At 34.7% G+C, this 15,242-nt stretch overlaps 1 protein-coding gene across 4 annotated transcripts in view; it reads right to left on the reverse strand.

Moving 5' to 3' along the window:
• ATF7IP (activating transcription factor 7 interacting protein) overlaps nucleotides 1-15,242 on the reverse strand; it is a 122,897-nt gene that overhangs the window by 21,431 nt on the left and 86,224 nt on the right. For all 4 annotated transcript variants that reach the window (XM_040488855.1, XM_040488854.1, XM_040488853.1 and 1 more), the window contains exons 7-9: nucleotides 7,756-7,832; nucleotides 7,079-7,167; nucleotides 2,911-3,549 (exon numbers count right to left, since the gene is read on the reverse strand). In XM_040488855.1, the coding sequence (XP_040344789.1) occupies nucleotides 2,911-3,549; nucleotides 7,079-7,167; nucleotides 7,756-7,832 (805 nt within the window). The remainder of the gene's footprint in view (nucleotides 1-2,910; nucleotides 3,550-7,078; nucleotides 7,168-7,755; nucleotides 7,833-15,242) is intronic.

Below are 15,242 nucleotides of genomic sequence, written 5' to 3' on the forward strand. Positions count from 1 at the left end.
CATTTCTGTGTGCCTGCAGGATTTTAGAAGAGTTATAGGTATTCAATATTTCATGAATAAATAATATTAACTACAACTTATACCCTAAATCTCCTAGCAGTCTTTAGGATGATTTTTACTTTACTATAGAAACAGAAAATACTGACTTAATACATAAGGGGACATGAACTATAATAAAATGCAAATTCATGCATTCTAGTTGGATAGCTTATGTTCTCATTAAGTCAATAATACCTACATAAGTATAAGACTTAAAATGTTTTAATTATAGAACTAATATATTTAGCATACTACAAATGTATTAAAAGTTGGCTTCAACCTTCATATTCAGCCAAAATTTGCCATATGGCTTCAGTTTAGGTTTTGGGAAGCCTAAATAGCTAAAGGCCTACTTTAATGTCATTGATGGCACCTCTAAAATTTTGCATGATAAAAAAATATATCATTGCATCGGATGTCATTCATTTGTTTTTTTAATGTTTATGTATTTTTGAGACAGAGGGAGACAGAGAGCAAGTGGGGGAGGGCAGAGAGAGAAGGAGATGTAGAATCTGAAGCAGGCTCCAGGCTCTGAGCTGTCAGCACAGAGCCTGATGCGGCGCTTGAACCCACCAACCGTCAGATCATGACCTGAGCTGAAGTCGGACGCTTAACTGACTGAGCCACCCAGGCGTGCCACATCAGATCTCATTCTAATTAACATTATGAACAGTATGCAAAGAAAGCTTATCATTCACATTTATGGTTAATATCCAATAAGTTACTTTCAAATGTAGGTAAGCACTCTAAATAGAACTTGAAACAATGATCGCCTTAAAATAATTTATACAATAAAGTACATAAAATGTGTTAAATAAATATGTTAAAAAATTAATTTTAAGTGTAAGTATAAATGTATATTATCACATAAGTAGAATGATGTACTGATTAAAAATGATTGTGAAAATTATTAGTTTTACATACAAAACAATTAAGAACAGTCAAGTCATTAAATGAATATGAAACAAACTGACACTATGACTAATAGAATACCTTAGCTAGGTAATTTTGGGAAACATATACCCTTTGTGTCAACAAATGTTCATAAATATTTTAAGAAAACAGAATAATTAAATTATAACTCTGATACCTGTAGAAGTATTTAGGGTATGAGCATTCACAAAACTAAACAATATCTTTTAAGTTATTTATTTCTTTTCAGGCCATGGTCTTTTAGGAAAACTTCTATATTTAAGGATTTGTCTTATTTTGTGACCATGAATTAAAAAGTGTCAACTTAGGCTCAATCTTTCATAAAGTGGAAAAACTCAAAAATCACATAAAACAATGTCTAGGAGAAATCACCTTCTACCTGACATATTAAAAAATACTAAGGATTAGAAAAAAAGAAGTTAAAGAAAAATGAAGTAACCTCCTTAAAATCTTGTTCACTGACCTCATTTAAAAAGCAAGTATCCTTCAGTGCTGCAAACATGGATTAGAGTGTCTAAAGAATAAAGTGGTAGCAGATATGGCTAACAAATACTGTTACTGTACTATGCAAGCATTTACATTTTAAATACTCATATTAATAATTGCATTTTTATATAAAATTTCAGATTTCTTCTTATATCCCAGATGTAAATTTGTATGAAGCTGATATTTAGCTCCAGTCCACTGTTAACTCTGATCAGCCACTCATTTATTCTCTCAACAGCCTTGTGAAATACAAAATGCAATCACTATTTATATGAGTAAATATACTTGAAGGGCAAATATACTACTAATGGCTACATGGGAAATTAAAGAAAACAAAAGGCTTGTATATCTCACTTACAAAAGTAATTTTGTATTTTAGAATGTTTCTTATATTTCATGGTCACTATATCAATAAGAGATATTACAACAATTTCACTATACACATTATGCCTACCCATTTAGCCACTTTACAATAGTGGAAATAAATGTGAGGCCAGAAATGAAGAATAAGTAAGTTCAATAAAGCATACAAAATGTGTGCTTTCTAAAGACAAGGAAGACATAGAGTTTTACAGATTTTATTTTATTTATTTTATTTATTTTTTTTTTCAACGTTTATTTATTTTTGGGACAGAGAGAGACAGAGCATGAACGGGGGAGGGGCAGAGAGAGAGGGAGACACAGAATCGGAAACAGGCTCCAGGCTCTGAGCCATCCGCCCAGAGCCTGACGCGGGGCTCGAACTCACGGACCGCGAGATCGTGACCTGGCTGAAGTCGGACGCTTAACCGACTGCGCCACCCAGGCGCCCCAAGTTTTACAGATTTTAAATACAGGTAAAATCCATTTCTCCTTTTTGCAATTCTGGAGAGTATACAGACATATACAAACATAATCATATACTATGTCACAGGGGAAATATATAAAAGATAAAACAAGAAGCAGTCAAACATTTTATAATAAATTAGAGAGAAGAACCTATTTTTAAATTGTTCAAATTTAGAAGACCGGAGTGATGAATGCACAAAGGATTTTTCCACATGGGTAGGGAAGATATGTTGTTTGTTATTTCCTCTTATATGCATATATTCTGTAAATTAGATACTTTAAAATAAATTTGTTCTATTCAGATATTCCTACCAAACGCATAATAAAAGAAATTCATAATGCTTGCCTCAAAGCCTAAAGGAAAAATTTCACCCAGATTAGGAAAAATTACTAAAAGCTACATTACAAATGTTAACTTTTCATTCAAAATAAACTGTATCTCAAATACCATTTTAACAACATCATTTCTTAGGTAGCTAAAAATTTACTAAAAGTAATCTCCAGGGTATTCTATTTACTTTCTTCTTCAAATAAAGATAGCACTTCCACAAACACAAATATTCAATTATCTAAAGGCCATTAACATGCTTGTATTTCTATTAGTTAGCCTATATAGTGACTTACCAATTCTTGGGGTAGTAGTGCTGCTCTGTTCTGCAGGAGACGAAGTACTAAAAGCAGAAATTGGAATTTTCATCTGTATAGGACCTCGATTATTTGATGGACTATAGAGTCCCGATGGGCCTACTGTAGGTAAAGAAGTCCTTGTGGCTTGTACAATAGAGTGTGCTGTTGGAACAGCCTGTACAGCAAGTGTTGTTCCTAAGGTTGCAGCACTGGCAGGAGAGTTCCTTTGAATACTAGGACTGGCCACAGAAGGAACATTGTTTGGTTTAGAGGGGTTTGGCAAGGCTGGCAAGGATACTGGATTTTTGGTGAGACCACTCACAGTAGGTGGGCTTTGTACAGAAATGAACTCAACGTTGCCAGACGGTTGATTGGTCACTAAAGTCCCTGGATGGCTCTGTAGGAGTTGAGGCTGGGAGGATACCGCAACAGGTACATGCAAAATCACTGGTAAAGGTTGTAAAGAGATTGTAGGTTGGGGATTTCCACTAGGCACCTGAGTAGTAGCAACTACTGTAGCTGTGTTGGGTGCAGGAAGAACTGATGTTGCTGTCAGAGAACCCGAAGTAACTGGAGTCTGCAACTTAGGTTGACTACTGACAACTGTTGGAGGAGTGACAAGATTGGTTGAAGATACTATAGAAAGAAAAAAGAAGTCTCAGTTTAAATGGCTGTCTTCATTTACCAGCTAGGATAATACAATACAATACAAATTTAATGCACTGCAATTGCTACAGTAAAGTCTTTCATAATACAATTTCTTCAAGACTTAAATTTTGGAAGTCTTTTTTAAACTTTATTTATTTTGAGAGAGAGAGACAGACAGACAGACAGACAGACAGAAAGCAAGCCAGGGAAGGGCAGAGAGAGGGAGAGTGAGAATCCCAAGCAGGATCAGCACCGTCAGCACAGAGCCCAATGCAGTGAGGCTTGAACTCATGAACCGCAAGACAATGACGTGAGCAGAAATCAGGAATCAGACTCTCAACTGAATGAGCCACACAGGGGCCCCTTAGATTTTGGAAATTCTTAGAATTAAATTTATAGAAACATTTTTGCATCTATTTTTGGCACACAGCTTATGACTAATATGGAAGACTAATCTCTCAGTATCAAAACAGTGCCTGAAAATTACTATCGTCATTTCAGAGTAACTGGTAAAATGACTAAAAAACACTGAACTTGGTGAAGCTATACAGATAATTTTGAAACTACACTAAAAATATAAATGCCTTAGGACAATGACAATATGTAAACTCAAATAGACAATCTAGTTAGAATCATCACTATTAATGAATAAAGGAAGCTTGGCCATGGTATTTTATCATTCGGACCATGTGTGAAACCTCTGTGGATTAAGTTTTACTGAATTACCTGGGAGGAACCAAGAAGGGGAAGCTGCCTCTACTGAAACTCTAATGACATTATACAATATAGGACATAACACACTGAAGATGGGAGATGAATTAAGAAATAAGGGAGTTAATACCAAAACCAGAGAAAATCAAAATGCTGGTCACTGAAGTTTTATAGTAATTTTGGCTCAACTATTTATCTTTTTTTTTTTTTTTTTTAACATTTATTCATTTTTGACAGACAGAGACAGAGCATGAGCAGGGAAGGGGCAGAGAGAGAGGGAGACACAGAATCTGAAGTAGGCTCCAGGCTCTGAGCTGTCAGCACAGAGCCTGACACGGGGCTCAAACTCACGAACTGCGAGATCATGACCTGAGCCGAAGTTGGACGCTCAACCGAATGAGCCACCCAGTCGCCCCTATTTATCTTTATTTTTATTTGAACAGGTTTCGAACTGATGACCAAGCTTCTTTCTCACTGATCTGTACTGTTTCCAAAACAATAGGCACACTAGAGTAGCAATTCTCAAAGTGTTATCCAGGGGAACACGTGCAGATTATTGAGACCCTCTCAGGGAGCTGGTAATATCAAAACTATTTTCATAACAGTAAGACATTACTTGATTTTTTTCACCATGTAAATATCTGCACTGATGGAGCAAAAGCAATGGTGAGTAAAACTTCTTGATGCCTCAGTACAAAAATCAAGGTATTGAGTGGTACCAAACTGTCAATACATTCTTTACCCCCAAATGTTCACAGTAAAAAACAAAGTCAGTTTCACTCAAGAATGTCCATGATGAAGTAGTAGAAACTATTATTAAATCTCAGCCCTTGAGTACAGGTCTTAGTATTCTGCGTGAAAAAATAGGAAATCTACAACAAGCATTACCACTGCATGCCAAAGTAGCGTGTTTGGCTCAAAGCAAAATGCTTGTACTACTGTTTGAGTTATAAAACTAAGCTAACCACCTTTTTCACAGAAGACCATTTTTAGTTGGAAGAATGACTTACAGACATACTGTGATTATTCACACTGGGTATTTAACAAATTTTCTTTCTTTCTTTCTTCCTTCCTTCCTTCCTTCCTTCCTTCCTTCCTTTCTTTCTTTCTTTCTTTCTTTCTTTCTTTCTTTCTTCTTACTTTCTCTGTCTCTTTCTCTCTCTTTCTCTCCCTCTCTCTCTCTTTCTTTCTCTCTTTTTTCTTTAAGTAGGCTCCACACCCAGCTTGGAGCCCAAAGCGGGGCCTGAACTCATGACCCTGAGACCAAGACCTGAGCTGAGATCAAGAGTTGGATGCTTAACCAATTGAGCTACCCAGGTGCCCCAACAAACCTTTTCTTGAAAATAAACCTTGGCAGTCAAAGAAAACAACTATAGTATTTATTGGCAATAATACAATTCGAGTTTTCAAAAAAAAAAAATTAGAACTCTGGAAAAACATGTATCTGCCACTAAGAGCATGACAGCTTCCCAAATCTTCAAAGACATTTCTGACAAAAATCAATGTGATATTTATTTTTTTTTAAGTTTTTTTTTTTTTAAACATGTATTTAGTTTTGAGAGAGAGCACAAGAGGGAGGGGGCAGAGAGAGAGAGAGAGAGAGAGAGAGGGAGGGAGACACGAATCTGAAGCAGGCCCCAGGCTCCGAACTGTCAGTGCAGAGCCTGACACGGGGCTCACATTCATGAACTGTGAGACGCTTAACCGACTGAGCTACTTGGACGCTCCAGAATCAATGTGCTTTTTAAAGTTTATTGAGGTGTCAATAATAGAAGCCTTACATAACTCAGTGAGTATTTTCCAAATGATTGATGAATGATATTCGTAAAAGATCCATCCAAGACAGACAAATAGATTTTACTGAAAAACTTAGAAAAGTTCATTGATATGGTTTCACATTCTACTTTGCAACTAACCATTAATAAACTACTTGACTGTGTCAAACAATATTCACAAATCATCTAAAATGGCTAGCCCTTTTCCAAATACATATTTGTATGAGACTGAACTTTATTCAAATACTTCCACCAAAACAACAAATTGCAAGAGAATGGATGCAGAGACAGATAGAAGAATCTAGCTATCTTCAACTGTCTTAATGTTTTAAGTATAAGACAGATTTGTAAAACTCTAAGACAGCAACACTTCCACTAATTGCTTTAAGCTTGGGAAATAGTTATTTTTTCGTTACAACATTATCTGTGGGGTGCCTGGGTGGCTCAGTTAAGCATACGACCTCAGCTCAGGTCATGATCTCATGGTTCGTGGGTTCGAGCCCCTCATCAGTCTCTGTGCTGACAGCTCAAAGTCTGAAGCCTGTTTCAGATTCTGTGTCTCCCTCTCTCTGCTCCTCCCCCACTCATGCTGTGTCTCTCTCAAAAATAAATAAACACTAAAAAAAAATTTTTTTTAAAACCATGTTATTTGTGTTTACATGATACAGGTTTGTTATTATTTTTAAATGAATAAACATGTAAAAGTTTGTATTTTAATTTCTACTCCAAGTAAATATCAATTACTATAAGCCACAAAAACAAAAGTTCTTTGGGATTCTTAATAATATTTTAAGATTATACAGGGATATGGAAACCAGAAAGTTTGAGACGCACTAGAGACTTGAATTCCTATATTTTCTTGCATATCTGTAATCCTGATTTTTAAATAAAATGTTGTACTCATTATTTAAGCTTAGATAAATATGCTCAGTTCCTTAGATCATTTCAGTCTCAAAATAATGTAAGAACAGAGAACTAAAGCCTTTATAAAATTCCTAAGAAAATGTTATTTTGTTGTTTAAAAATATTACCTGTATTCACAGGGGTTGGAAAGGATGTTGGTGCACTCTCACTTACATTCCTTTTGGACTCCAGCATCTGTCTCACTGTGCCTGCATTTCTACAAAATATACATATATATATACACACAAATAGTCAATGCAAATGCCATTCCGGAGGACATCAATATATGAATAGAGAAAGCAGTGGTCCGTAGGGGGAAAAGGGCGACTAGATTTGGGTACTATAGCACTAAAGTGCAAATGAATATGCTGAGGCCAAGATGGCACAAAGATTTCAGCACGCTGGGGTCTATGGCATTAAGGAAGAGTCTTTCTCTTAGATTCTAATGTCCTTAACATTTTTACCAAAATACCAAACGTATATCCTAGTATTTGTAGACATTTGTTCTTATTACCCCTAATCAAAGCATTTCTCAGTTACTTTGAAAGAATTCTATTTAACACAAGTTGTTAAATCTTAAATGACCAAAGAAAAGCCTTATAATAAATTAGCAAAGCCAGTAACCAACCACAAATGAATAATTATAGCAAAACAAAACAAATAAACAAACAAAAAATCTATTTAATTTAGGATACTAAACTTCTCTACAAAATAACTAGAAATATACTCCAAAACATTCTTATAAAATAAAGAGAATCAGAACCTTGTTCTGTTAAAAATCTGACAGATTGTTTACAATTCTCACCTGTATGGCACATTGTTATTATTGCTGTTGACGTCAACCACAGACTTTCCTGGTGATACAGGTGGGTTTGGTGGATTCTGGGGGAGAAAAACACCCAGGTAAAATAAAACCCAATACAAAAGGAGTCTTTAAAAATAAGACCTTAACTAGACCTACTGTGATCATTTCATAATGTATATAAGTGTTGAATTATTATGTTGTGCACCTGAAACCAACTTAATATTAAAAAAAAACAAAACCCTGATGTGGTTTCTCAACATATTATCTGTTACTTCCATAATATAGTAGAAAATATTACTACATGAGACAAGAATTTGAATCTTGGCATTACCACTTGTTAGCTGTGCCTTAAACAAATTAATCTGTTGAGACAACTGCTTATTATGTGAAAGATTAATATAATAATTCCTATACCTCAGTTTTTAAGATAAGTAAATAAAATGATGTGAAAACGGTTTACGTGCTGATAAATATCAATAATATGAATCTAAAGAATAACTAGACATACTCATTTAATAAATATCTAGTGAATGCCTACTATATACCATGCATAGCAGGCACCAAATTACCAACAGAAACTCAACAAACAAGGTACAAATGTATTCCTTCCCAAAATAGGTGGTTACCAATTAAGTGGTGCCTAAGGTCACAAATCAAAATTCTCAAATAGAAATTATTTTTATAGTTAATGTTTAAAAAATAAATACTTGCCACTAGGTGACATGTAACTTCATAAAAAGATGTCTCAGTTCTAAACTTAAGTATCAACTAATTTCATCCTTTACCCCCAAAAACAGGGAATATAGACATGGAATTCTTATACATGTTAATAAGCATTACTTGGGCCTCCATCAGTAATTACACTATAATTATTTACTTCTTAAATGAAAAATACAAATAACTCTCAAGACTTAGTTAAATACAATAAGTATTAAAACAAATTAAATATTGAAGTGCTTAATATTACATCAAGTACATGCTATTAATCACTCTTTTCAATCAACAAATATTTTCTTTTTAATTTTTTTAAAATGTTTATTTATTTTGAGTGAGAGAGAGAGAGAGAGAGAGAGTGCACAAGGAGAGGAGAGAGAGAATCCCAAGCAGGCTCTGCACCATCAGCGCAGAGCCCAACGTGGGGCTTGATCCCATGAACAGGAGAGATTATGACCTTAGCCGAAATCAAGAGTCAGAAGCTTAACCGACTGAGCCAGTCAGGCACCCTCAATTAACAAATCTTGATGCTTTTTATAGGATAAAAGGATAATTTTCATCAACAAGTATGGCACTGTATTAGTTATACATGTAGAGAGGTCAAAATATACAATTACAATATATTACTCTAAAGCTGTTTAAAATCTGTGAACAAAACATATTAAACAAATAGAAAAACAAATTAAAGTAACTGTGCACTCTCAATTTTAAAAAAGTTTTTAAGGAAAACCTTCAAATAGGTCTTTTGAGTAATTAATTAGTACATTCAAAATAGTTAAGATGAAGGCAAAGAACATTTCATGGAGAAAAACAGAAAAAGGAAAAAAGCATAAATAAATACAATTGGCTTAGAACACAGTATGGTCACTGGATAGAAGTCCTTAAATTAAATACTAGTGTGGTGACATCAGCAAGATGGTAGAATTGGAAGCCCAACACCCTCCTTCTCTCATGCGATGGACCAAACTTCCTTTGTCAGAATTCCAGAAACCAGTCAAGAAGTATAGGACCCCAAGCAATAGTGAGGCCAAGAAGAGATGCATTGTAGTGAGTAAGAAAGTCTGTTGCACTTACCTACCATACCCCAAACCCCTCCCAACACAGTATGGCACAATCAAAATTCCTCACTTGTGGCTTCTCCTTTAAAAAGGAAAGAGAAGAGTGGAACATTCATGCAACATTATGGCTTTTCAGGGTACTGACCGAGGCACTGGTTTCTGTTTCACCTGACCTGAAGGAAGTAGTACATGTTGGATGTCTGGAGGCCATATGAGAACAAGTTAAACCTATCAGCTTGGTACAGCACCAGAAAAATTATAGTAGCACAGACAGAGAGCAGGGGGGACCTCCAAAACAATGGCTTATAAAATGAAAACTATAATATGGAAGACAGATGACGAGGGGGGGGGGCTCCCAAGTAGAAACAGACAAGACTCTTCAGATAAGAGATTACACAAACAACCTCAGTGAAAATGCATCTCTAGAAAAAGTTTGAGAGGTTGCTAGAGTATCTACCTGAGTTGAATAATAAAGGTCTTTTTCTGTATAAATATACTGTGAATAGACAGGGAAAGGTGGCTGTTTTTTCAAGTGCCCAAATTTCAAAATAACAGAAATAGACATACAAAGAAACAGGGAAATATGGCTCCACCAAAGAAATAAATCTCCAGAAACTGACCCTAAAGAAATAGGGATCTATGGATTATCCATTAAACAATTCAAAATAACTGACATACAGATGTTCAATGAGGTAATAGAGAACAGAAACAGAAAACTAAATGAAATTAGAAAAGTGATGCATGAAGAAAATAAGAATATTAACAAATAGAAACTAAAACAGAACCAAAAGAAATTTTGGATCTGAAGAGTAACTGAAATGAAAATTTCACTACAGGGCATCAGCACCAGTCTGTACTGAGCATAATAAAGACTTAGTGAACTTGAAGACAAGTCATTTGAAATTATGGAGTTAGAAGAGCAAAAAGAAAAAAAGAATGAAAAAAAGGGGAAAGAGCCCAAAGGACTTATGAGAAAATGCTGAAAGGACCAATACATGAATATGGGAATCTAAGAATAGAAGAGAAAGAAAATGAGCAGAAAGTCTTTGAATAATGGCCAAAACTCCCTAAATTTGAGGGTGAAAACTGATAATACAAATTCAAGAAGCTCAGAAACCTCCAACTAGAATAACTCAAAGAGATCTACACTGAAAAACACGGTCAAGGTGTCAAAGGTCACAGATAAGGAATTCTGAAAGTAACAAGAGAAAAGCAACCCACCACATTCAAGGGAGCTCCCGTAAGATTATCAGTAGTTTTCTCAGCAGATACCTAGAAGGCTAAAAGGGAGTGGAATGATATATTTAAAATGCTGAAAGAAAAAACTACCAAGCAAGAATACTATATCCAGCAAAACTTTCATTCAAAAATGAAGGCAAAATTAAGACATTCCTAGATAAATAAAAAGCTAGGGAAATTTATGACCATTAGATCTACAATGCAATACAAAAAATGTTAAGAGGAGTCACTCAAGTGAAAATGAAAGGACATTAGACAGAAACTAGAAAGCACACAAAAAAGATGAAATTCTCTGGTAACGGTAAATACACAAATACAGAATCCTGCATTACTATAAAGTTGGTACATTAAATCACATTTAATTCTTGTATAGAATTTAAACACAAAAATACCCACATTTTTGTTAAAGGATACACAATATAAAAAGATATAATAAAACCAGTAACAAAACTGTGAGGAGAAAATATAAAGACTAGAGTTCTTAAATATGATTGAAGTTAAATTGTTACCAGTTTAAAATGGCCTATGTAACCCCCATGGTAACCACAGATAAAATACCTATAGGTGATACACAAAAGGGAATGAGAAAGAAATTAAAGACTGTCACTGCAAAAATTAAAAATATATAAACAAAACACACAGAATGTAAGCAAGCAAGAAAAAAAGAGATAAAACAGTTCCAAGACAAATAGATAATAATTAACAAAATACTAATTAAGTTCTTCCCTACAGAAATTACTTTAAATCCCAATGGATTAAATTCTCCACAGAAAGACATACACTGGCTTAATGAATAAAACACAAGATCCTGCTATATGCTGTTAAAAATAAACTCACTTTAGATCTAAAGGTATACACAGGCCGAAAGTAAAATAATGGGAAAACGTATTCCATTCAAATGATAACCAAAAGAGAGAAAGGGTGACCATACTTACATAAGACACAAAAGAGCTTTTAAAGTAAAAAACTATTACAAGAGACAAAAAGAACATGATAAAAGCATCAACTGACCAGATACAATATTAATAAATATATATGCACATAACATCATGGCTTCTAAATGATATAAACATTGATAGAACTGAAAAACAGATAGAAACACAACAGTGAGAGTCTTCAGTACATCATTCTATATAATGGAGAGATGATCTGGAGAAAAATTCAGTAAGGAAATAGCAAAACTGAACAATATCACAGACCAAATGGACCAAACAGACATTTGTAGAAATTTTCACCCAATGGCAGAAAAATACAAATTTTTCTCAAGTGCACACAGAATATTCTTCAGAATAGATCAGGTTACAAAATAAACTTCACCAAATTTATAAAGATGAAGATGATGAAATATCTTTTCCAATCACAATGGAACAAAAGTAGAAATCAATAGCAGAAGACAAAACGGAGAAGTTACAAATATGTGGAAATTAAAACACACTTAAAAATCTAATAGATAGGGGAACCTGGATGGCTCAGTTGGTTGAGCACCAACTTTGGCTCAGGTCATGATCTCATAGTTCATGAGTTCGAGACCTATGTTGGGCTCTGTGCTGACAGCTCAGAGCCTAGAGCCTACTTTGGTTCTGTGTCTCCCTCTCTCTCTGCCCCTCCCCTGCTCGTGCTCTCTGTCTCTCTCTCTCTCAAAAAATAAAATAAAAAACAGTAAAAAAAATTTTTTTAATCTAATAGATTAAAGAAATCATAAGAGATATTAGAAAATATCTTGAGACATGGGGCGCCTGGGTGGCTCAGTCAGTTAAGTGGCCGACTTCAGCTCAGGTCACGATCTCGCGGTCCGTGAGTTCGAGCCCCACGTCGGGCTCTGGGCTGATGGCTCAGAGCCTGGAGCCTGCTTCCGATTCTGTGTCTCCCTCTCTCTCTGCCCCTCCCCCGTTCATGCTCTGTCTCTCTCTGTCTCAAAAATAAATAAAACATTAAAAAAAATTAAGAAAATATCTTGAGACAAATAAAAACAAAAATACAACATACCAAATTTATAGGAAAAATTTATGCAGAAGTAGTACTAAGAGGAAAATTTAGGGGCACTTGGATAGCTGTTAAGTGTCTGACTCTTGGTTTTGGCTCAGGACATGATCTCACTGTTTCGTGAGTTCGATCCCCACATTGGGCTCTGCACTGGCAGCATAGGCTCTGCCTGGGATTCTTTCCCTATCTCTCTGTCCCTACCCCTCCTGCGCTGTCTGTCTCTCTCAAAATAAGTAAATAAACTTAAAAAACAAATAAGAGGAAAATTTATAGTGGTAAATGCTTTTGTTAGAAAAGAAGAAAGACCAGAACTCCTTGGTGGCTCAATCAGGTAAGCATCCAACTCTTGATTTCGGCTCAGGTCATGATCTCATTTTTCGAGAGATTGAGCCCCGTATAGAGCTCCTCCCTGATAGTGCAGAGGCTGCCTGAGATTCTCTTTCTCCCCCTCTCTGCCATGCCCCTTCCTGACTTGTGCTCACACACACTATCTCTGGGGAAAAAAAAAAAATCGGAAAAAAAAAGACCTGAAATCAACAATCTAACTTTATACTTCAAGTGACTAAAGAAAAACAAACTAAACTCAGAAGAAGGAAGGAAATAATAATGATTAAAGCAGAAATAAATAAAACAGGAACACAAAGTCAGTAGTAAAAATATCAACTAAGAGTTGGCATTTTAAAGGATCAACAAATTGGCAAAACCTTTACCTAGATTATCTATGAAAAAAAAAGAATACATAAATAAAATCATAGATGAAAGAGAAGCATTACAACTGGTGCCATAGAATAAAAAAGGATCATAAAAGACTACTATGAACAATTATATGGCAACAAACTGGATAACCTAGAAGAAATGGATAACTTCCTGGAAATATATAACCAAGACTGAATCAAAAATTAAAAATTTGAACAAGACCTGAATAAGAAATCAGATTGAATTAGTAATCAAAAACATCCTAATAACAAAAAATACCAAGGACTAGATGGCTTCAATGGAGAACTCTACCAGACATTTAAAGAATTAACAGCAGTCTTCCTCAACTCTTCCAAAGAATTGGAGGGAAAACTTCCAAACCCAGGCCAGCATATCCTGATACTAAAGCCAAAGATCCTACGCTAAAAGAAAACTATAGCCTAATATCACTGATGAACATAGATGCAAATATCTTCAACAAAATTTTAGCAAACCAAATTCACCAGCACATTAAAAGAATTATATAACATGACCAGTGAGATTTATCCCTGGAATGCAAAGATAGCTTGATACAGGAAAATCAATCAATGTATAAATCAATCAATCAAAACCACATTAACAAAATGAAGGAGAAAAAAACTACATGATCTTCTCAATTACCATAGAAAAATCATTTCATAAAATTCAACTCTTTCATGATAAAAAAACAAACACAAAAAAAAACCTCAACAAGTTAGGAATGGCAGTAAACTACCTCAACCTAAAAATACTATATGTCAAAAGCCCATAGCTAACATCATACTCAACAACAACTCCTCTAAGATCAAGAATAAGGTAAGGTTGCCCACTCTCATCAACTTCAGCATGGTACTGGAAAAATCTCACCAAAGCACTTATGCAAGAAAAGGAAATAAAAGGCAGCAATAGTAGAAAGGAAGAAGTGAGGACGTCTCTGTTTGCAGATGATATGATCTTATAATCAGAAAACCCTAAAAGGTACACACAAAAAAGTTTGAACTAATAAATGAATTCAGCAATGCAGCAGGATAAAAAAAAAAAAAAAAGTCAAAATCGATCATATTTCTATATACTAACAACCAACAATCTGAGAAAGAAATTAAGAAAACAACCCCATTACAATATCATCAAAGAGAATAAAATATGTAGAAGTAAATTTAACCAAAAAGGCAAAAGACCTTTAATATGAAAACTACAAAACAGTGTTGATTAAAATAAAAGACACAAATGGAGACATCCCATGTTCATGGACTGGAACACTTAATATTGCTAAAATGTCCATACTACCCAAAGTGATCAAAAGTTTCCATGCAATGTCTATTAAAATCCAATGTCATTTTTTGCAGATATAGAAAAAAGCATACTAAAATCTATATGAAATCTCAAGGGACCCTGAATTGCCAAAACAATCCTAGAACAGAAGAACAAAGTTGGAGCCTCCATACCTCTTGATTTCAAAACATGTTACAATGCTATAGTAATCAAAACAGTGTGGTACTGGCATAAAGACAGGCACATGGTCCAACAGACTAGAACAGACATCCCAGAAATAAACTCTTATGTATAAGGTCAAGGGATTTTCAACAAGGATGCCAAGGCTACACAATGGAGAAAAGACAGTCTTTCAATAAATGGTATGAAAACTCAATATTCAAATGCAAAAGAATGAAACAGAACCATTACACCACATATTAAAATTAATTCAAAATAAATGGAAGACCAAAACTAAACATTTCTAGAAGAAAACACAGGGAGAAAGTTTTATGACATCATATTTTG

Source organism: Herpailurus yagouaroundi, unplaced genomic scaffold (assembly GCF_014898765.1).
Source record: "Herpailurus yagouaroundi ecotype Mexico unplaced genomic scaffold, PumYag 166, whole genome shotgun sequence".
NCBI lineage: Eukaryota > Metazoa > Chordata > Mammalia > Carnivora > Felidae > Herpailurus > Herpailurus yagouaroundi.